Source organism: Petromyzon marinus, chromosome 22 (genome assembly GCF_048934315.1).
Source record: "Petromyzon marinus isolate PM22_M1 ecotype Great Lakes invasive population chromosome 22, UKy_Petmar_22M1.pri1.0, whole genome shotgun sequence".
Taxonomy (NCBI): Eukaryota; Metazoa; Chordata; class Hyperoartia; order Petromyzontiformes; family Petromyzontidae; genus Petromyzon; species Petromyzon marinus.
The window spans coordinates 19,057,171-19,081,613 of record NC_133688.1 but is presented as its reverse complement, the minus strand read 5'-3'; the positions used below and the strand labels follow the sequence as shown (position 1 = coordinate 19,081,613).

Here is a 24,443-nt window from a genome sequence, read left to right as displayed (position 1 = left end):
ACAACTGAATTGCTAAATCACTTACAACCGAGTCAATAATAGTTGCCCTTCAAAGGCCAGTTTGAAAGAAGCTCAATTAAATTATTTGAACCAATGTCTTTCCAGACATCAGAGACGATTTTAAGGGCAATCAATGCAGCATTTACCAAGACATTAAACGGTGTCACTGAATGACATCAATTTACGTACTAATGCCAAATTTATGTCGTTAATATTTCTCGACAAACTTTGAATATCAGGGGTGTAATGTTTAATCCCCCCTGCCCCCATACAAATTTGATTAATAATCCCAATCATTGCCATTCAAAACCAGCTTTTTTTTTCCACGATCTGACAAATGCAATGGCCACTAGTAGCTGGGGGCGGTATTACATACAACGCGCACACAGCTAAACCCACTGGCTCCTACGCAAGTCGTTCAATGCACGCATCACGAGCTCAAGAATCAACATTAAATCGGTGCATCGTTACACACACGTACTCATTTGCCGTAATTACAGGTTCCATTTTGTTAACATATAGTTAAGAGCTACATGTGTGTGTTACACATCAAATTGCAAAATGGCACTCTTCAGAGTCCTGAACATCCGATTACAAGGTTAAGATATTCCTGAATACAGAGAAGAAAGAACATTCGGTCGGGGGGCGGGGGGGGGGGCAGACACAGAGGGACATCATTACGAACCACATTCATGGAGATGATCCAAATATAGGACCACAACGCTTGGTCAATTGTTGCCGCCCATTCAGGCCGCCTTCCCTGCTTCTCTGTGGTTTCCCACACCTTCGAATTATCTCTCCAAGGATATGGGGAGAGACTTTATAAAATGTAGGAATTCTTCGCCTTGTTATGATTAAAAGTACGGGGGACACGAAGAGACGGGTCACCTGGACACGATGCTGGAGCCATTGTAGATGTCGCTGGCGTAGGAAAGCGTGGCGAGCGGGCGCACAGAGCTGTAGCGCGTGAACTTTGCCAGGCAGTCCTGGAACTCCTCCAGCTGTCCGCACTTGTTCTCATCTGAGCCCCGACGGCACCGCAGACGTACACACCGATAGGGTTGAACGCAAAGCAGTCGGGTTTATTAACGATTCAGTCCCCGCCAATTCACCCTCGTCACTTGCTCACTGGTGTTCACAGATGCCTCCTTGTTACTGCCATAGAACTTCACTCATTGATTCATCCGCCCACACTGAGGACTCGGTCTACCAGAATGGTTTGTGTCACCCATACTGTGTTCAACCACCACAATGCAGGTCACAAAACTTCTCCATAATAGAGATTTTTGAGTGAGATTGCGATATTGGTCGCGAAAGCCTACGTGGTAAACTCACAAAACTTGTGTTTCTCTCCTCGCACTGCTCGACTTTGGAATTCCCTCCAATCGTCTCTCTCCAAAGCTCTTGCTCAACTCCAGACAAGTGTTAACTCTATTACAACTCCGATAGTGCTGTCTGTTGCTAGTTTACTGACGTGTTGGGTCTTAGACCTGTGAATCACTGCCACCGGCACGGCAAACGCGAATGCGTGGGTCTTCTCGACCACGCTGTAAGAGCTCCATGATGTATTTTTGCATTGTACCTAACCCCAATGATTACCCACCTCCGATTAGAACGTTTGGCTATGTATGGTGAAAAATAAATGTAATATACATTCATACATAGTTTGTGAAATGTACATCTGGAATTATAGAACTGCCCTGAAAAGACTGCGCAAGTCAAGGCAAATCCAGAGTCCGCCTGCTTAAACTAATGCTGCTGCTGGCAGACACTGGTCCAAAAGGCTCATGAGATTATGGGGCTAAATTTGTTTTATTTCACTCGGTCAAACGAATCCTCGTCTTTATTTTTGTATTCTCCACAAACGGCCACTTTCTCGGAATAAGCCGCGCAAGCTTAGCGAAAGGCAATGTTAAGCCTCACTGGCGTCATTTCACACCACGGTCTGCAGTTCCCCAATGGGCTTACGAACCGCGTTGATCAGCAGGCACTGGCCGTGGTAATGCAGTCATTTCAGACTGGCCCAAGAGCAGAGCCCTCTGCTGGTGACTGGATGATATCACCAGGCACGGTTAAGACCCACCGCGGCAAGCCATCGCTTAATGCGTTGTGTGTTCACACTAACGCGTTTTTGCTTTAAATGCAGTTATTCCATTAGGGAAGACTTTTTGCTAACGTGCACCGTTAAAAAGGGGAACGCGCCCGTGAAAAAGGGGAACGTGCCCTTTAAAACGCGGAATGCGCACCATTATAACGCAGTTTCTGAGAGATCTACAATGAACGACTTTCTTGAGCTGCGTGGCTGAGTGGTACAATACAGTACGCGAAATGATACAATAACGTGGTGGCGTACCCCAAGTTATTTGTCCCGCCATCTGTGTGTTCGTACATTGTATCTCGCCAAACTTCATCGTTACATTCTTTACGGCGATTTATTTTTTAAAGGAGCGCATCCCACTGCGTTAAAGGAGGACTCGCTGTTCTATAGCACAGTTTCGTTTGTCGTCCTTCCCCCGCACCTCCGATTAACACGCTACGTACGGTGGGTAAGAAGTTCAACATACATAATAGACCTCGGAACCGCATAACACCTTTTCCCACGGACAACTATGGGTGCACGGCGTTGGCCGGCTGCCACGGAGGGAATGTACCGACCCGAGGGCGACGACAGGCGGCAGGTGAAGTAGCACTGCTCCAGGTCGTCGAAATGTGCCGACAGTTTCTTCCTCCTTGCTGCCATCGAGTTGTTCCCGTGGCACGGTAACCGCTTTGCCTGCAAGCCAGCATGGAGAGAAAAGACGTGCTTGCCATCGGTGGTGGGGGGGTGGGGGGGAAGTCGTCCTTGTTGGGTTTTTACCGTTCTCTAATTGCCGATAAACAAAATCGCCGGCAATACTCCCGACCATGTCAGATCTTAGAAGCCAAGTAGAATAGTACTTGGATGGGAGACTTCCATGCATAACCGGTGTTCTAGGCGACAGCGCAGGGCCACCCACACGGGGGGGGGGGGGTGTGACCAGTACCATGCACGGCCGCCTTTGTCTCCCCAGTGGTGATGGTTACACACTGCAACAGGTACTAATTTGAGACTGAGTCGACCTAGGGGAGGGGACCAAGTGTTGGCCGTGAGCGGGAATCGAACTCGGGTGGCCGGGTTTGTAGCGCAGGGCGCTAACCACTACACTACACCGTACGCCTATTCTCCCACATATAATCCTTGCCTTCAACATGCACTGTGGCCAAAAAACCTCCACGACTTATGGGGGGGTGGGGCTTTACTGCTTGTAAACATGACAAAATGAGCCGACAGAGCCGTACATTACATATTACGATGTTACAATGAAGCTCGGGTGCCAGGTAAATGTCACGCGTAGGAGACGCTGGCATGCCGGCTCACCTGAGCGCTGTCCGTAAATGCAGGGAAGGGGTAATCCGAGTCCACCAAACTGCTGTAAAAAACCACGCAAGCAACGTTGCAACAACGTCAGAAGTCCGCCTGCATCAACTAATTGCACGAGAAAACGGCGTGGTTTCCCAGCGCGGGGTTTCGTACTCTCAGGTTCTCGCGACCACACGGTGGGGGCTAGTCCTCGTTCCGCCATTACCATATTATCCGGACTAAAAGGTGCACTTTCTTCCATGTAATTTAAAGGAAAGGAATGGGGGCGGGTGCGTCTTATTATCCGGAGAATGCGCTGTCTTTCAGAAGATTTTAATTTATTTGTTAAACCAGTTGTTCAGGATAACCTTCCCCACGACACATTTGCACAATCAAAAGCAGCGCGTTTATAAATCATCTTCTGGAAGACGATTCTCCGTAGGAATCTTCCAGAAGACGTGTTTTCATATCGTTGTCGAGAACCACACTGCGAAAGACATCGCTCCCCATTTTAAACCATCTTTTGGGCTTTCCAAAGAAATCGCATGCTCCCAATTCTAAAACACGCCAAGGACACGGTTCACCAAAGCCACGGTTGTTGTTCACCTGGTCGATGGGGTCTCCAGCAACTGGGGCACTTGGGGCACCAAGGCTTCGTGGTGTTTCTGCATCAGCTCCTAGGTGGCACATTATGTTGGGAAATTGAATTGAGGGGCTAAGCATCATGGAAAAAAAAACTTGCCAATATATGATTTGACATATAAGCCACACCGACATCATTGGAAGACTTTACAAGCAACGTCTCGGTTTATAACGCTTTCCAACCAAGGTTAAAATAATTTTTGCAAGCGCTCTATCCGCCTGTAACAGGGAAGGCACTCGAACCACCCAATATTAACGATGCTATGACGTAAGTCAAGACATCAGACATGCACATTAATATTAATAAAGTACCACGAGAAAAGAAAGGCAATAAAAAGCAAAACATTATTCTAAACGAACAAAATGGTCATTACACATTTACCACGGCTGAATAGATTATCACACATCCTCAAAAACCTACGTGTTAAATGAAAACAAATTAACTTAACACAATGCACAAATAATGCACATATAACAAAAACTCTTAAACATCTGTCAAAAACCCTGCCTTGAAAGGAATAATATAAGCAATGATATGGACAACGGCCCACCCTTCTTAATCGTCGAGGCCAATGCAGAGAAGCCCACTGCCCAAAATGTATCCTATTATATAAAGACAAAGATCCCCCCGTACAGGCTATAACAGACTGTTGGGACAAGTGCTGTTAGCAAGCATCTACGAAGGTCGGTACGACACACGAGGGGGTGCGTGGCCAACACCACACCCAGCCGCCTTTGCCTCCCTCGTGGCGATGTTTACACATCGCACCAGGTACTCATTTGGAGGCTGAGTCGACCTAGGGGAGGCCCAGGACCAGTTCAGATAATCGTCACTGGTGTTGGCCATGAGCGAGAATCGAATCCGGGTCGCCAGGTTCGTAGTACAGCCCGCTAACCACTACACTGCCGCTCCCTACTATCCTATTAAATAAAGATCCCCCATATAGCCTGAAACATTGTTGCTAGCGAACACCTACGAAGGCCGGCACGACACATGACGTGGGTGGCCAACACATATCCTATTATTTATACACACACACACACACGTCTAGGGCACCGTTATTGACAAACGTGTTGAGCTTTCATTACACGTGCTGGTGAACCACCGCAAAGAAACGCAGTGGTTGCAATTTTTCACGTTTCATTTTGAAGTACTCAAGATGCCTTTTTTGCCACCCCCCCCCCAAAAAAAAAAACTCACAAGGCAGCCTGCAATGTCGCCTACACAGCCATGGCAGGCCTGTTCACCATCGGTGGTTGTTGCAGATGCGGCTTCTCACATGCAATCCGTGGCGAGATATTGACTACCTCGCCTAGTATACAAGGAGGCTGTGGGTTCAATCCCGACCCTGACGTCCGTATATTTGGAGTTTGCATGTCTCTCTCACTGGGACAATAGTGGTCGTGCGGACTTTCCTCCGGGTCCTCCGGTTTTTCCTTCCACATTTAGAAACGTGCGTTTCACCGCTGTAAATGTTCACATGATAACCCACTTCGTTGAGCTATCATTTGTGGCCAAGGTGGCTTTCGAAAAAGAGCTATATAGCTCAGTGGGCCTTACCTAGTAAAATAAAAAAAGTTTACTCTAGTATCGCGAGGCTGGGGCTCTCGTGCTCATTTACACACGAGCGTGGAACTGCTTGCGCGCAGGGCCTATTTGCAAAGCGTGACCGCGCGCCGACGTCCGAGGTACAGTCTCGCACCTCAACGTGCCGCATGTCGCCGTGCAGGACGCTCAGCTCCTTCGACAGCTGATCCAGTTGCTGCGGAGAGGGAGAGAAAAAAAAACAAACACAAAAACGGTTTGCTTGTCGGCACCGGTAACCACAATTGTATTTGTGGAGAAAACACAATGATAAATACTTTGCAGTTGTCGTTATATTGTAATAGATGGCAATCACGCATTTATTTAACAATCAACTTGAAAACAATACAGTGAGTGAATATATACAACAGGGAAATGCAAATACAATCAGGACTCCATTCTGTGCCTCCACAAACCAATATTATTTCATCCACCAGCCCGCCTGGCTTTCCAGGCTAATATTATTCAGCAGCATTTGTTGAAGCGCTCAAAGACAAACTGCCTCTCATCAGCAGAGTCAGGTATTGTCAAACAAATGCCTGAAAGATTACCAGAGGACAATATAAATGTGTAGTGACATACGACGTCGCTACTGTGTCGGGACTGTACGAGCGTAGGGACATGTGATGTCACTACTGTGTTGGCTCGGTATGGGTGCTGTAGGCGGGTGTCACAGAGGTCATGTCAGGCCGTGGACACTCTGCGTGAACCCAACAGGACACGTGACCGGACAAAGGGGGGGCTAAGGGCCCCAGGGGGGAGCTTGGGGGTCACGTGTTTGGGGGCCCGTACCATCCCGAAGGATCGAGAAGGGGGGGCGTGGCCTGGGGCGGAGCTGGCCACGTCACGGGAGTTATAAGCGGGGTGTGAACAGAGAGCTGGGCTGTTCAACCCTGGGACGAAGACGCCATCAGCAGTCCTCGAGTCTCCGATCGTCGTTCGTGACCAGGCAATCCATCACCTGCCCTGGTCACGCTGTGTAGTACTGCCCGAGTGTTAGTGAGATTAGGAACGGTGGTCACCACCCTGTATATAATGTTCACGTTGGTTGTTATGCGTTAATAGTGTTGCCTCCAAGTTGAGTGTGCGCCTCAATTTAACCCACTACAAAAATAAGTGGTAGTCAATGAGAACACCTCTCATGACCACAAGGTGTGGGGGGACAGTCTCGAAACTATAAATGCAAAGACATTTTAAAAAGTACTGTTGGTAGTACAGCACAAATGTATATGGAGATAAAAAACGTACCTCCATTATTAACACTGCCTTTGACCAAAGCATTTTGAATGCATCAAATGTTATCAAGATCTTAGACGCTAAGCAGATTTAAGCTTGCTTAATATGCATGTCAGAATCAGAATATTTGTTTCCACTGGAGGAATCCGATGAGGTATTAAGCTCTTTTTCGCAGATGTCCAGTAGGGGCGGGTGAAAACGTTACAACAAAGAACACGATAGGAGTGTACAGTAGAGGCTTGGGCTGCAAGGCTGTCAGTACAAAAAATAATTATTGAACCCACCACGATCAGTTCCTCAGCTTTTATACCAGGATCGCAAAAAAAAACCGCTTCAGAGGAAATACACATTCCCTTAACTGTGTTTGTGCGAGACGCCAATATGCCACGCAGTGTGCGGAGCTTGTGATGTGGAACAGTGAGTGGTGAGATGAGAAAACGCACCCCCTGCTTGTTGCGGTGAGCCTGCTGCAGGAATTCAATCAGCAGCTGGTGTTGTGCCACTGTCGACTCCTGGAAAAGTAAAAAAAGCACATGACAAGGTCAAATAACATACTTTGCATCTTCACTTAAGACGTAGATGTTGTAAAATAATGTAGGGTCCTTTGTTAATACATTGATGAATAAAGGCTTCCCCACGCTGTGCCGGTCACGGGGGTTGTTTGACCATATTTCATCATGCTGCGTAAGTGTGGGTTGCTGAAGGGATGGACCCCAGATACGGTTCAGAATTCACTCACCGCTGATGTTAGCCACGACTGGGAACGAAACAGGTTGCTGGGTTCATAGCGCATGGCGCGTAAACCAATACACCGCACTACGTGTATAAATACAATGGTGCGTCTCTAGGCGAGGATTAGACCTCTTAATTGCACTCGCAGGCACAATGGCAGTACCTTTGGATGCTGCTCAACTCTATCGCAATGTGATAAAAAAAAATATTTATCCATTGCAGGACTAAACAATTAAGATTGCAACACAGGGTCCTTCTATTATGGAGATTTGCGGAATCTTCCAGCCATTCATGCCCACCACTCTTTGTAAAGCATCTGTAGATGTGGTCACACACAGGTGCTTTATAAATCCTAATTGGATTGTACCAACTTGCCGCCGTTATGTAATCATGCATAGGCCCAGCTCCGTAAAAACAACAACATTCGATTTCAAAGGCAATTTCAGGATGAAGATTGTGCAAAGCACTTAACAATTCACTTGTAATGCACAGTTAAGACAAAACACAACATATCGAGACACTACAATCAACTAAATGTGACACAGATTGCTGCCACCAAGTTAAATGTTTTGAAAAGTCGATTCCAACAATGTCTTGAGGCACGGTTTAAATGACTGCCGATAATTGGTCAGTTCTTACCTAGGGTGGGAGAGAATTCCACACATTCCATCACCCTTCGTACACATCGGGTGCTTACCAGGGACTGGAGCCTGCTTGCACTACAACACCGCGTGCAATGACTTTTATTCGATGTGTACAATCAAGCGGCGCTATATGGGTGCGTGCAATCTCACGCTGCGTTTACACGTGCGCATGGGGGACCGTTGCTACTTGTCGCAAGCAACTTACGTCAGCGTGCGGATGCAAAACAAGCAAATGCCCTGTGAGTGGAAGCTCGTGGCAGAAGCTGTGGCCGCACTTGCGAACACCTCTGCGGAACAGAACTATACCGGCGCCCTATCGCTGCGAAATATCGCAGCAATGTCGCACCGCCTGACAACAACCGACCTCTCCGGCACCACATTCCTCCTGACACCACCATCACAAATGCCACCGCGCCGCATTCCCGTGGCCGCCGGTGGCCAAACCTGTGCAAACACCACCGCATTCCTCCCGGGGCCAACTCACCGCTTCCAGCTGCATCTTCTTCTGTGTGAGCAGCTCCAGCATGCGGTTCACGTCGGCGAGCTCCAAGCCATCTTGGTCCAGCGCCAGCAACTCCTGGATAGTGTGCCAGTGCTGGCCGCTCTGTGAGGAAGAGGGGGGGGGGGGGGGTGGCAGGGTGGAAGGGTCACACAACACGGGGATCAAGAGACGTGGCCGGTCACCTTTGTGAAGTGCGAAAAGCACTGCCGAGAGTCGTCTCCTTCTTTCAGCAAAGTTCACGCGTGTCCACGTCGAGGCAGGTTCAGCTACCGACGACACCGACAGGCCGTAGCACACAGGGCGTCTTCGGTCGGCAAACTCCAACCATGGACCACGTGGGGGAACTATTTCAAAAATGTTATATATTTGGTTTACCAGGCAAGGTCCACTGAGCTTTATACTTCTTTTTCAGTCGTGATCTGGCCACAAATGAAAGGTCAATGAAGTGGTTTATGTGGAAATTTATAAAAGCCAAATTCTCGTAAAGTATATGAACCACTGCTTGCCCCGTTGATCATTCGCTGTGAGATTCAGATATTCACCAGGCGACTTCTGAAGCCATCCACTGGCTCACCAACTAACGAGTGAGATGCAACGCAAAAAGTTTAGCTCCCAAGGAGCACCGGTGGTCGATACACAGCGCAAAGTTGTTAAAGGAGGGAGGAACTAATGGGTGTGTATGTCGAACTTTTTTCACACCGTACATAGCCAACCGTGCTAAATCGGGAGGTGCGGAGAAAGGACAACAAACTAAACACAAAAAGCAGTTCTAAAGAAGTGAGTGTGGTGGTTAGTGGTCACTTTTCTGCGTGGCTTTTATATGTTCACCCCCTGTTCTGCATGGGTTTCCTCCAGGTTCTCCAGTTTCCTCCAACTGCTAATAAACCGTACAATGGAACTGGCATTGGCCAAACATCCAAATGTTGAAACATTTCCTGCAAATTAATATTACACACAGCAACCCTGAGCCCGCGACTACAAACAAAAAGACTTGTCAGGACCCTCCTGGAAAAAAATGTGTGACTTGGTCAAGCTTTCATGGATAAGCAAGTGCAATAACAATAATAAATTAACTTTTGATTTAAAGCTTTCGTGACTGCAGGGATTCATATTCTTGGTTCTTTCGGTAAAGTCACGTAGAAGGGAAACAATAAAATAATAAAAATATAAAACAATAAAATTCTCACGACGTTTCGACTGCAACACAAGCAATCATCTTCAGGTGTGAAAACCACAGCAAGAAAATTTGAAAAAAGTGGCGGTTATTTTAACGTTAGCACCACGGAGAGCGATTTGACAGTTTGTTCAGATGGACGAGTCGTGATAATTTTATTGTTTTATATTTTTATTATTTTATTGTTTCTCTTCTACGTGACTTTACCGAAAGAACCAAGAATATAATAAAATAACTGTCTAGGACAAAGGGCTGCACTTATTCTGTGAGAGTTCCGATCAGATTAGTTGTCCAAGGACATCATCTGCCCATTGCACAGAATAAAACTTGGGGATAATTTAAAGTAAAGATAATGCAACAAAATGTGCCAGTTGTGTTTTTCCCTGCACATCTCCAACCGAGGCACGTGCACGTGGGACACTTACCGGTTGTTCCATCTTCATTCTCTTCTCCTCAAGCCGCTGACGCTGCTTCAGGATCAGCTCATTCACTGCGAACAAACGCGTATGGAAAAAAGCTGTTAAATATTCAATAATGCGAGCATCAACCGTTGAAGGCATGTGTTGCATTGTGGTGAAACAAATATATGCAAAAGATGCAGGTGGAAGGAAAATAATTTAAAACAACTCACAGAGGAAGTTGGGAAATATCTGGTTTGGATTCTCAATGACGTAATTGCACTTGGGGCAACGATTATTCTCCTCCAGACTCCGACGGATGCATTTGCAACTGAAACAGACAAAATGCAACGGCAAGTAATTGGCAATCATCGTTATTAGCATTATTGGAAAATTTACCAATCACCGAATATTGTCGCGCATTCATCAGACGGTGGAAAAAAAATGGAATGCAATAACAAACTATTTCGGCATCGCATTAGCTCCAACTGGGCGAGACTCTGGCACAAAAGCCAAATTAAAGGGCTGCGTTCGTTCATTTGGCTTGAACAAAATAAGTTTCCCGACAATTATCGGATGAGCGAAAACAAACCGTGCCACACCCCTCGAAGCCAGCACAACCGCAATTGTTGCCAGGCAACACGGGAAGGAGCGTGGGAAGCAGTGGTTAGGCAACTATGCGATGAACCCGGCAGCCCGAGTTCGATTCTTGGCCATAGCTAACATCAGTGGCACGTCATATCCAAACCGGTCCTGGGACCTCAGAACTAGCTTCAATAAGCACTCTGACCAGCGTGGCAATGTACAGTCAAACAACCCCCACGACCGACAACACATGGCGAGGCCTCCATCCAGCAGTGAATTAAAAAGGGCTGTGAATTCGTTAGTTTTAATAGGAGGTTTCCTGCAAACCCTATCTGCTTTCTCTGACAAAACTGGAAAAAATACGTCGGGCATTGAAGTCACCGTATACTGGGCTCTTTTAAAATGGGAGTAAAAAAAACATCTGGCTTCGATGCATATGGCTTACGTATTCAATTACCTATGATGTAGCCTGAAAAAATGCTACAGCTGTTAATTCATTAACACAAAATTACAATTTTAAAAAGTGGCCATTATTACGATCACGCGAATGCTAAGTGTTTAAAGGTGCCTGCCCGCAAACCAAGCAAAGTTCAATATTAAATAACAATGCACGAAGGAATCATGATACATCACTATACATTCCTCTTGAAATGTAGAGAACTATGCACAAATAACTACATTTTGTTTCCACACATGTATATATTCTATATGCTCACTGGCTTTCCAGACGCATATTCAACCAACTATGGACCAGTTTACACGTTTGAGGTCTCATCAGCAGTTAGGGCTCGCAAGACAAATGTTGCCATATATTATTGGCAAATGCACTCCATCTAAATAATGGGGTCCATTCCAAATAAAATGAGTGTGTGTGTACTACTGCTCAGCAAGAAGTAAACTTAGAAGTACTTTGAAAAGAAAGCTTATCAGTAAGAGTTAATGGGGCACAATTTCAGCAAAAGCATTTTAGGACTCAGACTTTGGCTATAAAACAAACAAATAAAACACCTAGGGTAGTTCCTTATTAACAGAACGATTGGCTTCATCTTATAATGCACTGATAACACTGAATTTTCGTAAACAACTCACAACGGTGTTTGCAAGGCTTGATGAATCATTAATCACACTGAAAATTGTGAGCGCTCTATTTTGCAGTGCACACCAAAGCACAATTGTCAGCAACATCACTTCGCACAACTTTATTACACAGCCTCTCCTTAAGATCCAATATTTGCTATCAAAAGCTTACATTTGGAAGCACGTAAATACATCTCACTGTGGGGACTATATTACTCGAGTTTATATTTTTCTAAATTATGTTGATGACAATGTAAAATACACCATCTGGTATACATATCGATGATTTTTCTCCTCCCGATTGAATTCCCCCTTGCTCGATCTGCATCATGTTATGAGATGACGACAAATTAAAGTTGGACCTCCGTTTAGAGAATGGCAGTGAAAAGGGATATGACAGAACGACTTCTGAAGTCACTTCAATCAGCCTCTTTAACCATACTAGGGGCACAACATTTATATTTTTTTAGTCTTTCGGTAAAGCAAAGTAGATAGAAAAAATAATCAAAATAATCAAAATATCACGACGTTTCGATCGCAACACAAGCAATCGTCTTCAACACCTTTATGCAACGTGTCAATCAAACTTGTGCTTTTAATTCTCTTCGCTGAAATAAGCTGAATTTATCCAAAAGAGATTTTTGGGTTAGATCGCGTAAATATGTGTCGTTAAAACCCGCCACCACCCGACACAGCCAACTAGTAAGGGTCGTTACGTAAACAGAACGTGGCCAATTCGTCACTAGTACAGCACACCGGTGTGTTGGAGAGCCAAGTCACAACATTTACAATCGGAGTACGACGTTTCGCCAGTAATTACAACTAGCTTCATCAGGCGACAGCCAGATTTGTGAAATCTTACTGTTTCGTTCCTTATATAGAGGCGTAGATGTGGTGACCACGCTTCTGTGCTCTTGCACAATGTGGGGGGGGGATTACTGAGGCAACGTACATTATGCATGTGCATTATATGCAGGCCCTTTGAAACTTGTCCTTTCCTGTCTATTGTGTTTATTAAAATAGCCCTACCAACAGTAATCCCTATTGAAGTACGCTGCCCTTTGTAGGCATGCATTTAAATAATGTATTATTTGATTATTTGCTTCCACGCAGCACTAAGGCGGTAGCTATCCGAACGGTTAAAGTTATTTTGATTTCGTTTCAATTTCGATAGATTCTCTAATTAGTCTTGGCCAGCAGTAGCTAATTTTGCACAACACGTCAACATTATAAAAATCAAATGAGTGTCCTTGTTGACACGCGTGTTCTGCTACTGCTGACAGTTGTATTTGGGAGAATTTAATATTTCTCTGATGTTCTTTTAGTCTCGTGCTGATCATTCGTCCTGTTTGCCCAACATAACATATACCACACGTGCACTTAATCTTGTACAAACCAGCTGTTGATAACTTCGGTAATACATCTTTTGTAGCAGAAATTAATTTCTGTATTTTATGTACCGTGCCAAATCTGACTCGGATATTTTGTTTTTACAAACATCTGGATAGTTTATCAGTTACTCCCGCAATGATCGGTATTTTAATCGTTTTAATTACTTGGGCAGTTTCAATAGCAAGAGCATTGAAAAAGATGTATTACCGAAGCTATCGAAAGAAGGTGTGTACAGGATTAACTGCATGTCTGGTAAATGTTATGTTGGGCAAACAGGACGAATTATCAGCACGAGACTAAAAGAACATCAGAGGAATATTAAATTCTCCCAAATACAACTGTCAGCAGTATCAGAACACGCCTGCCAACAAGGACACTCAATTGATTTTGATAATATTGAAGTGTTGTGCAAAACGAGCTACTACTGGCCAAGCCTAATTAGATAATCTATCGAAATTGAAAGAAATTAAAATAACTTTAACCGTTGGGATAGCTACCGCCTTAGTGCTGCGTGGAAGCGAATCATCAAATAATATATTATTTAAATGCATGCCTACAAAGGGCAGCGTACTTCAATAGGGATTACCGTTGGTAATAAACACAATAGACAGGAAGGACAAGTTCAGAGGGCCTGCATAATGCACATGCATAATGTACGTTGCCTCAGTAAATCCCCCCCACATTGTGCAAGCGTGGTCACCACATCTTCGCCTCTATATAAGGAACGCAACAGGTGGACTTCTCCACAAATCTGTCTGTCGCCTGATGAAGCTAGTTGTAATTATTGGCGAAACGTCGTACTCAGATTGTAAATGTTGTGGCTTTGCTCTCCAACACACCGGTGTGCTGTACTAGTGACGAATTGGCATGTTCTGTTTACGCGACAACCCTTACTAGTTGGCTGTCGGGTGGTGGCAGGTTTTAGCGACACATTTATATATTTACGCGATCTACCCCAAAAACCTCTATTATGGATATTGGTCGCAAAAGCCGACGTGTTAAGCAGAATTTAGTTAAAAAGCTAATTTAATATGAAGGATTTATATAGTGCTGTCACTTGCAATCAGGATTTGACCATTAGCCAGCTAGATGGGAGACCAAGGTTAAAACATGGATGGATGCCCAGTTATAAACCCAGAATATCTCGGCAGTGCTGGCTTGGAACTCTGACCCGACCTTAGCAACCTGAGCCCTCCAGCCATTCCTATCCTCGAAACAGTCTTAAGAATACAAATACAAAGACCGCCTATTAAGCCTTAAAGGGCTGTTGGGGTAAGTGTTGTTAGCAAGGACCTATGAAGGCCGGTACTGTTGTACGTGATGTGGTGGGTGGCCCAGGTATGGTTCAGATATTCGTCACGGGTATTAGCCATGAGCGTGAATCGAACTCTGGTCGCCAGGTTCGTAGCACAGTACACTAACTACGACACTACCGCTAACCACTACACTACCGCATCCCACACAGACCATGCATAGCGTACTAAGTATGTATGAGGCACCTAAATGTAATATAACATTGCGCGATGCCATTTCTTTTCTTACAAAAACAACTATCCAGTGCCACGAGGTACATTGCACGATATCCTTTATTTATCAACATACATGTACGAGCACTGAAGCGATCACTGCTGCCTGCCGCATACGATTTAATCTCGGGCGTGCGGCCCGTGCAAGTGAACATCAGCAATTCTCCTCCAAGCAGAAGCACATACCAGAAGCTGTGGCCACACTTGGTAATGTACGCCTCTTCTATCATGTCGAAACAGATGGGGCTGAAAATGCAACAGCACAAAGGGAGACAAACAGACATTGGCAACAAAGGAAGAGTTTCCAACACAGCCCTTGCATCACAATGTCATGGGACTTTCAGCTCTCAATGCCGATCAACATTTGTTGATATAACCGACGCCACGTCTGTCAACATAAATCATTACATGTAGTTGCTGCCATTCATTTAAAGTCATTCCCTGCCTTCATCAATAATGCTTTAAGAAAATATGTTTGGATGAGTATGAAACATAATGGAACCACATCTGAATATCAACGCACTACTCTTCTTATTCAGGTGATCCAGCTACCTGAGTTTCTTCCAGCCCAACTCTTGGCTACCACTTCATAGAACTCTGACAGCCCAACCAGCCTTCATAGATGCTCCCTAACAGCACTTTCCCCAACAAACTAAAAAGGGCTATGGTGGGAGACGCGTCTTGTTTTATGTGTGCACATACACAAAAACAAATATCCCCCATATAGCCAGTACAGACTGTTGGGCAAGTGCTGTTTGCGAGCACCTATGAAGGCCGGCACGGCAAACGAGGGGGTGGGTGGCCAACACCACGCCCGGCCGCCTTCGTCTCCCCAGTGGTGATGTTTACACACTGCCCCAGGTGCTCGTTTAAGGCTGAGTCGACCTAGGGGAGGCCCAGGGTTGGTTCAAATAATCGTCACTGGTGTTGGCCGCAAGCGGGAATCGAACTCGGGTCGCCAGGTTCGTAGCGCAGCGCGCTAACAGCTACGCTACCGCTCCCCACCCACATACATAAATACATGTACACATACAAATTGTGTGCCGACATGTATATTTGTGTATGGGTGTGCGTGTCTAATTTAGTCTGCGAGTAGGTGTTTTGTATCTTGTTTTGACGCGTCTGTGTAATCTCTGTGTGTCTGCATGTAATCTGCATGTGTGTGTGGTCTTTGGGTCTTTGTGTGGCTGCATTTAGTCTGCATGTGTGCGTTTCTAGTCTGTGTCCGGACGCATTAGTATGTAATATACGCGAGTCACCTCTAGCAATCACTGCTCACTGCAGTGTGCGCGTGTGGGCCAACAGGGATTTTATGGAGAGGGGAAGGAGGTTAGGGCCAATTTCACAGGCTCTTGAATGTTTTTCGTTATTTCGGTAAAGTCAAACAATAAAATATAAAACAATGTTTTATATTTTTTAAAACAATGTTTTATATTTTTATTATTTTATTGTTTCTCTTCTACGTGACTTTACCAAAATAACCAAGAATATGAATCCCTACAGTCACGAAAGCTTTAAGTCAAAACACATTTTCATTTTCTTTGGTTCTTTCGGTAAAGTCACGTAGAATGAGAATAAAATAATAAATTAATAAAATAACACAATAAAATTCTCACGACGTTTCGGCCACAACACAAGTGGCCTTCATCAGGTGAAGGTACCAGACTGTCTCGAGGACAGCGCTGGAGCGAACACAGCCAAGCTCAGACCGCGACCTTTAAGCTTAGAGTCGCGGCATCTCTTCAGAAAGGTGAGAGACTCGATTAGTTGAGCCTTCTTATCCCGGAGTCTGAGCTTGGCTGTGTTCGCTCCAGCGCTGTCCTCGAGACAGTCTCGTCCCTTCACCTGATGAAGGCCACTTGTGTTGTGGCCGAAACGTCGTGAGAATTTTATTGTGTTATTTTATTTTATTAATATATTATTTTATTCTCATTCCACGTGACTTTACCGAAAGAACCAAAGAAGATGAATCCTTGCAGTCACGAAAGCTTTAAATCGAAACATTTACATTTACGCGATCTAACCCAAAAAAAAACCTATATTATGGATTTGGTCAAACATCCTCATGCAAGATCCTTCTTTTATACAACAAAAATATTTGATGTTTATACAGCATCATATATACTATGTAGTCTTGTCGCTCACTTAGGCTTTAACAGATGAAGAGCATTATGAACAAACTAAACAGCTGACACAGTCGGACAATTAAGATTCTATAGCTATGATTTGCCAATAAAGTACTCCACACAGAAAATGCTCTAGGACAGTGGTTCTTAACCTGGGCACCTCCTGGGGATGCGAGATGACCTTTCTGGGGGTGCGAGACATGGCCAGATTTTTTTTTAAAGGTAAATCGTTGAAACACATACTTAAGGACGGGCACGTAAGTACTACTACTTTGTTTCATCAAACCGATGTATTTATTAACGTTATAAAAATACAATAGAGAACCAATTTGGTGCAAGGTTGCAGTAAAGGTTAAGAACCACTGCTCGAGGACAGATAGCTGTGGCAACTTCAGCACACTGAGACATCAAAGAGCTTTAGCTTTTAGGACTAATAGAGCATCCACTAAAGCAATTACACAGCTATAGCAATTATAGTAATGATGTATTAGAACGCTACCGAGCTCCAATGTCCCCGATAAAATGTTCCTTGGAAACACGAATACTTTGTTGTCGTTATTATAGGATAAAAAAAACTGTTAAAAATAATACATTTTTAGTACAAGTCCAGTCTGCCCTGTAAAGCGCCAACAATTATTTTAAAAACAATGCAAATGCGGGACTAGCAAACATAACTTTTTGCAAAATTTGTCGAATAATTTCACTGTAAAAGTAGACTGGAGTGACGGAACGAGTCCAATTGCAATGTTAGTACCGTTGCCACACTTTTAAAATATCCTTGAAACTAAATTAAGCATCCCTGGATAAACATAAGCAATTAACGTCGTTATTGTCATTTACCCACCGAACATAAACACAAACTAAGCACAATCAATACTGCATTAAAACAATAACGTAAATACTTTTTTAAGTAAAGCGTCTCACCGATTTCGTACAAGGGTCTTTAAATGACCAAAAGCCATGCCAATGATCAACTGGTGGCTGAGTGCCTCCCCACACCCACACCCTGCCGCCTGCCCGGCCACGATGATGTTTGTTTGATCATCCTACAGCACTCGCTGCTGCTTCATTTGCGGCTTTGTACAGAAGCCAAGTTCCAGAACCGGTTCGAGGCATCTTTCTCTCTCTTTCTCTCTCTCGGCACTGAGCCGTTGCCTGGAATCAAACTCGGGGGGGAAAAAAAAAACCGGGGCTCACGGAGCACCGTAACCACTCAATCCACGGCAGTGCAGCACTTAAACGATAAAAAACCCTACAATTGTTGCTAGGGACTCCCTGTACACCGGTGGGCAAGCGATACCTGAACCAGTCCTGCCCAGCCCCCCCCCTAAGTACTTCCCAAACACGCACTGACCAGCGTGGTGCAGTATGGACAAACAATTCGCATGGAGCGACACTGCGTAGTTTTAGAGGCCTTCATCCAGGAGTAGATTGGCCAAGGGGTTCTGTCGCATATACAAATTAACAGTTAACAACCGCCACGCCGCCCGCGCGCATTAAACCCACCACACGAAGTCGTTATTCTTGTCTTCGTACGAGTTCACGAGGCCGTTGTAGATGGGCGCTTGCGGCCGCTTCCGCTGGCCGCCTCGAGGCGTGCCTCTCCCGGCCGCCCCGCTAGACGAGCCCGAGGCTCCGGCCGAAGAGCTGGCCGAGGCTTGGCGACTTGAGCCGGGGCCCGACGAAGAGCCGGACCCCGTCACCGACGCCGTCGACATCGCCGAGGTCTGTCAGAGATGCATGCGAGGCGTTAACAATGACAGTAATACATTACTTGTTATTGTAATTAAAACGCCGTTAAGGAGAAAAGAGGCAAACGTCTACACCCCCCCTACCACCACGCTACAGGCGACTCGGTCGAGGCCCTGGCGTGGATCCCAACCGCCCCCCCCCGCGCCGAGAACAAAGTGGACTAATCCGAGCGGGGGGACCACGTGACTGGCGCGTGAAGCCGCCGCGACTTCTGAGCGATCCGATTGGCTTAGGGGCGAGCCGATGACGTCACAATCTCAAGCGCAGCACTTTAAAAAAATAAGGTTCAAATTATAAATTAATGTTTCGATTTAAAGCTTTCGTGACTGCAGGGATTCATCTTCTTGGTTCTTTCGGTAAAGTCACGTAGAAGGGAAATAATAAAAATAAAACAACTAATTTGTCTATAACAGAGTGTTTGCTTTCGTTGTGGTGCCAACAACAACAAAAAAGCACAAATAATACAACAACTTAAAAAACCAGTCACAATCGTCGACGGCACTGGCGGCGCGTGCTTATACGAGGAAGGCAAAGTTTTAAGTTTACCCTCATGGTCAAATTGCCTTGAATGAAACGCAACAAAGATCTTCTGAGCTCAATGATGGGGAGGGATTCGCGTGTAGGTAAAGAACTTTGTCGGATTGCGGTGTCGCACGGGCCAGGTAAGAGCGCTCGAGCGGATAAGAGTTGGAGAACACGCTGTACGCCATGGGGCCGGATAAATAGGTTTTTTTCTTGTTTGTTTTTAATCCTCCCCCGATGAAACAGTTTTAAATTTATCGTTAATACCATTGGTCCCCTGGTGGCTTTTGAGCGACAGACAAATCCGTAATGAATAAGAAAGAAAAATACAAAATCGAATTTGTATCAAAGTTAACTCCTGCCTAAGATGGCGACCGCCGACTCTAATTGGGTCTCGCGCGGTGACGTCAACGATGCCCCCCCCCCGCCGGCAAGCTCTACGAGGGGTAATCGATTAATTATCGATTCATGCCGCGTTCGATTCAACGAGTTTGGTTATCGATTTAGTGTCGATTCTACAGGGGTGGTCTAAATGTCTGTGTGACCGTCAAGTCAAATTGTACCCACCAAACTTGTTTTCTCTTTTCATATTTACTTATTTTAAATAAACCTGACTTTTAAAAAATATAACGTTTTAGAGACTTAAATGGGGGAGGGGTGGGGGGCATCACAAGACATCTGGACCACGTGTCACAGTACTGGTTTATGTATTGTACAATAACAGGGCACAAACCATCACTTGTGATGTATCCGCTGGTAGATAAAGCGCTCCCCACTTCTATATCCATCCCTCTCCCATTGTCTCTCCCCCCCCCACCCCCAAGCTCTTTCAACCTTTGTCAATTCAATAAACGCGTGGACGCCTTGATATTACAAATCTGAGACTGCTGTTTGTTGCTGACCGCTTGACAATTTGGGCCATTTTATTTATGGCGAGAGACGTTCAATGTACTACAGGAAAAACGACGAATGTCCTGAGCCCTGGATTTGAATAGATAGGGGCAAGAGAGTCGAGAGCAGGGAGGAATGAGTGACCTCCCACTGTGTAGCGAGAGGTAGGAGAGTGGAGGGGAGTAGGGTGAGAGGAGAGGTAGGAGAGTGAGAGGAGGGGTAGGAGAGTGGAGGGGAGTAGGGTGACAGGAGAGGTAGGAGAGTGGAGGGGAGTAGAGTGACAGGAGAGGTAGGAGAGTGGAGGGTAGGAGAGTGAGAGGAGGGGTAGGAGAGTGGAGGGGAGTAGGGTGAGAGGAGAGGTAGGAGAGTGGAGGGGAGTAGGGTGACAGGAGAGGTAGGAGAGTGGAGGGGAGTAGGGTGACAGGAGAGGTAGGAGAGTGGAGGGGAGTAGAGTGAGAGGAGAGGTAGGAGAGTGAGAGGAGAGGTAGGAGAGTGGTGGGGAGTAGGGTGACAGGAGAGGTAGGAGAGTGGAGGGGAGTAGAGTGAGAGGAGAGGTAGGAGAGTGAGAGGAGGGGTAGGAGAGTGGAGGGGAGTAGGGTGAGAGGAGAGGTAGGAGAGTGGAGGGGAGTAGAGTGATAGGAGAGGTAGGAGAGTGGAGGGGAGTAGGGTGAGAGGAGGGGTTGGAGAGTGGAGGGGAGTAGGGTGACAGGAGAGGTAGGAGAGTGGAGGGGAGTAGGGTGAGAGGAGAGGTAGGAGAGTGGTGGGGAGTAGAGAGGAGAGGTAGGAGAGTGGAGGGGAGTAGGGTGAGAGGAGGGGTAGGAGAGTGGAGGGGAGTAGGGTGAGAGGAGAGGTAGGAGAGTGCGTGGAGGGCTGTCGTGATAAAACAAAACTTCACGATAATTAAATCCAATACACTGGTATTTGAAACATTTAGACGGACTGCGTGACAAGTGTAACTGAGATTGCCTAACATGAACACATTCAACTTCTTGGTGGCTTTTAACAAAACATTTTAATTTTGTTTGTACAAAGTACAGTTCATTCCATCTCGATGTGCATCAGTATAAACATGGGCTTCGGTCGAACGCCTATGAGTTACACACGAAGGCAGATAAAGCGATTTAAGAAGCTGTTAGCGATTAATGAAGTAGACAAATTAAAAAAAAATCATATTCGCATAATACCCAGAGCTGGTTGAATGCAGTTGCTTTAGGTACTGCTGCCCAGGGTCTGAGACTCGGGGCCTCCATGCATGAAGTTAGATTCATAACGGGTGAAATGCAATACCGTCACAATAACATGGCTATGTTGCCACCAGTTACGTGGCCAAAAGCAAAGGGGTTTTGTTCACTTTAACATTGAACTATACCTTACAATTCGTAATAACGGAGATAAATAGCAAATGTTTGTGTGCGGCCCTCATGCGTTGTTGGCAGTGAAGCTGTCGAGGGTATGAACCGAGTAATATAAACAGGGCCCCCCCCACCTCTCCAAGCGGTACCAGCCCAGGGCCCCCATCAAACGTAATTGGGCCCTGATTATACCATGCACGATGTGGTCAGCCAGCAGAAGGCACCTATGGGGGGAGTTTTTTATTGTACATCCGTGAACAACTGCGAGGTGGCAGAGGGCAATGTAAAACGGCGTCATTTAAACAAAACAAAAAAAAAACAACACATTTTAAAGAAATCCCTTTAAAACAGGACACTGGCATGTCATCATACCTTTATACACGTTACTTTAAACGATTACGGAACAAAATGGTAGAATTTATAAATTAAAAAAACGCTTGTGTTAACATTTATTTCTCTGTAATGCACTTCTCATATTATTCAGGAAAACAAAAAGCGTCACTTTGTAAGACGCGAAACTATGTACACTTTAAGCAAACGGGACAACATTCGTAAACTCGCACGTAAACAAAACGTTCGTGTTATAATTTAATACTTAAATTTCATGGTAGCGATTAAAAAAAAGGAACAGTTAAAATTAATATATTCGGCTTCATGCATTAGTAACACAAAAACCATTAGTGGATATTTTTTTCTTTTTTTTACAACCAGGGACGTTAACAACATCAAATGTTTTGCTGCAGTGTTGCACAATGTCATGGGATTGCAGTTGGCTCTAAACCGGATGGGGTGTTCTGATGAGGGGGAAACTGATTGAGAAAATTGCCAAGGGAGACATTTCCATTGGCACTTACGTGCAGTTTGTAAAGACCAAGAGTCTGGACCCTCGAAACAGGTGACGGTCGAAGGCAGTGTGTCACAGAAATAGTGAACTTGAATGAAAGCCAACAGGTCTTATGGCTGTCGAAATCCCTTAAGAGATTAAACCAGGTGTAGACACAGCCAATGTTTTTTTCTAAAACTACAGGGCACTAACCGCAGTAAAGTGCCATCAGATCTTCATATCCGTGACCGTTCTGTAAATTAATGTTTTTTTTCCCCGCACCTCACCTGTGAATTTTGCAATTACCATGCCAAAATAGTCACCATCATGATGGCTTAATGTCACTTACAAGCCACTAGTGACATTATTAAATTGCCCCCCTCCTTGAGATGCAAGGAACCGAGTCGCAATTCAATTGTCGAATCAAATTTGTGTCTGAGACTGCGTCGAAAGTCACGGCCACGAGAGGTTGCAGGGATCACGCGAACCGATTATGGCAAAAATGTCTCCAATTGGCAGATTTCCCAGACCACAATGTCCACCCTTGCATCGCCACCTTTCCCTCGCGCCCTCGTACTATTTACAAAACGGGCATATACATATTTACGCACGCAGAAAAAAAAGGTCTTCATGTAGAGTTCTCGTCATTTCCTTTCCGCCGCTCATATATAGATCATGTTTAACGCGTACGCGTCTGTGTGATTTGTCGAACGGATCGACTCCGATCCCGTGCCGCGCGTCCAATCCCCGCGAGCGTCTCGGCGTCCGGTACTCGCCGAGTAACAGGGCCGTACGTTGCCGCGGGGGGGGGGGGGGGGGCGCGCCGCTCCGACGCCGGCGACCATCTTCGCCACCGACTCCCTGGACGGCGATGCTCATTGGCCAATGAGCACCTCTGCACCCACGCAGGGCCGCGGCGCAATGTGCACAACCAATGTACATTAAAAACAGCATCTCGGAGTGCGTTTAGCTTGAGACCGGCACGTCGGCCACACACCTGGGCCGGAAGTGCCCGTTGAATGCTGGTCTTGAAACGTAACGAGGGGACGACATGAACGGGGAAAAAAGTAAAAAAAATTGGAGGGGAGCAGCCTCATGGGACACCGCACGATAGCTAAATTTACTCATAATAAAGGTTTTTGGGTTAGATCGCGTTATTTATAAATGTGTCGTAACCCTCCACCACCCGACACGGCCATTCAGCAAAAAAGTGTCACGTTGACAAAAGACAAATAGTTCACTACTTTAGCCCACCGGTGTGTTGAAGAGTGAATCCACAACATTTACAGTTTGAGTACGACGTTTCGCTGGTAATTAAACAATACATATTACAATTCCTTATAGGGGAAACACATACTAATTAACGGATTACTAACGTAGCATATAATCACAATAACACACATTACAACTAATTACAATACCCCCCCCTCCGCCTCAAATCACTGCACCTGAATGAGTTAAATGATGACGTCACCCTGCTGCTGCTCTATTTAAGACCGGGAGCAAGTGAGGGCTTTACCATTCTGGCGAATTGCCCGATGATGCTGGATGTAATTACCAGCAAAACGTCGTACTCAAACTGTAAATGTTGTGGATTCACTCTTCAACACACCGGTGGGCTAAAGTAGTGAACTAATTGTCTTTTGTCAACGTGACACATTTTTTGCTGATTGGCCGTGTCGGGTGGTGGAGGGTTACGACACATTTATAAATAACGCGATCTAACCCAAAAACCTTTATTATGAATAATATTGGACGCGAAAGCCTTCTACGTGTTAAGCTAAATTTACATTCCCAGAATCGGCCGCCGCACATCATCAGAGCATTTCTTCTTCCACGTAGGAGAAGGGAAAAAGTCCAAACTGAAAGAAAAGAGGGGGCAGTGTTTAATGTTAGTACACTTGGGGGGGGGGGGGGGGTGGGTCGCTGCCTCTTGAAAATGAACACAAGGTTAAAATAATTACGGCAGAGATATACACATACAGCCCCATTGCTTGGCGAGGGACATCCCAGCGCTGGGCAGATCTTGGGGCTATTTGGCCATAATTCACCGTGCTGGTCAGTACGGGATGGTGAAGGTGGGGAGCATAGACGTTGGAGCATAG

The 24,443-nt window shown here is 45.6% G+C and overlaps 2 protein-coding genes across 3 annotated transcripts in view; both read right to left on the bottom strand.

Moving 5' to 3' along the window:
- The window catches only part of LOC116944868 (E3 ubiquitin-protein ligase COP1), a 32,576-nt gene extending 13,159 nt beyond the window's left edge, over window positions 1-19,417 (bottom strand). The window contains exons 1-12 of one of the 2 annotated variants that reach the window (XM_032958711.2): window positions 19,297-19,417; window positions 18,505-18,725; window positions 15,059-15,118; window positions 10,526-10,623; window positions 10,320-10,384; window positions 8,703-8,822; window positions 7,286-7,354; window positions 5,725-5,784; window positions 3,986-4,056; window positions 3,398-3,449; window positions 2,656-2,773; window positions 889-1,021 (exon numbers count right to left, since the gene is read on the bottom strand). In XM_032958711.2, the coding sequence (XP_032814602.1) occupies window positions 889-1,021; window positions 2,656-2,773; window positions 3,398-3,449; window positions 3,986-4,056; window positions 5,725-5,784; window positions 7,286-7,354; window positions 8,703-8,822; window positions 10,320-10,384; window positions 10,526-10,623; window positions 15,059-15,118; window positions 18,505-18,725; window positions 19,297-19,302 (1,073 nt within the window). In that variant the 5' untranslated portion in view covers window positions 19,303-19,417. The remainder of the gene's footprint in view (window positions 1-888; window positions 1,022-2,655; window positions 2,774-3,397; window positions 3,450-3,985; window positions 4,057-5,724; window positions 5,785-7,285; window positions 7,355-8,702; window positions 8,823-10,319; window positions 10,385-10,525; window positions 10,624-15,058; window positions 15,119-18,504; window positions 18,726-19,296) is intronic. The other variant, XM_032958712.2, reaches the window with a different exon arrangement.
- Window positions 19,418-24,020: 4,603 nt separating this feature from the next.
- LOC116944867 (guanine nucleotide exchange factor VAV3-like) overlaps window positions 24,021-24,443 on the bottom strand; it is a 47,755-nt gene continuing 47,332 nt past the window's right edge. The window contains exon 28 of the mRNA XM_032958710.2: window positions 24,021-24,200. Coding sequence (XP_032814601.1) covers window positions 24,156-24,200 — 45 coding nt within the window. The 3' untranslated portion in view covers window positions 24,021-24,155. The remainder of the gene's footprint in view (window positions 24,201-24,443) is intronic.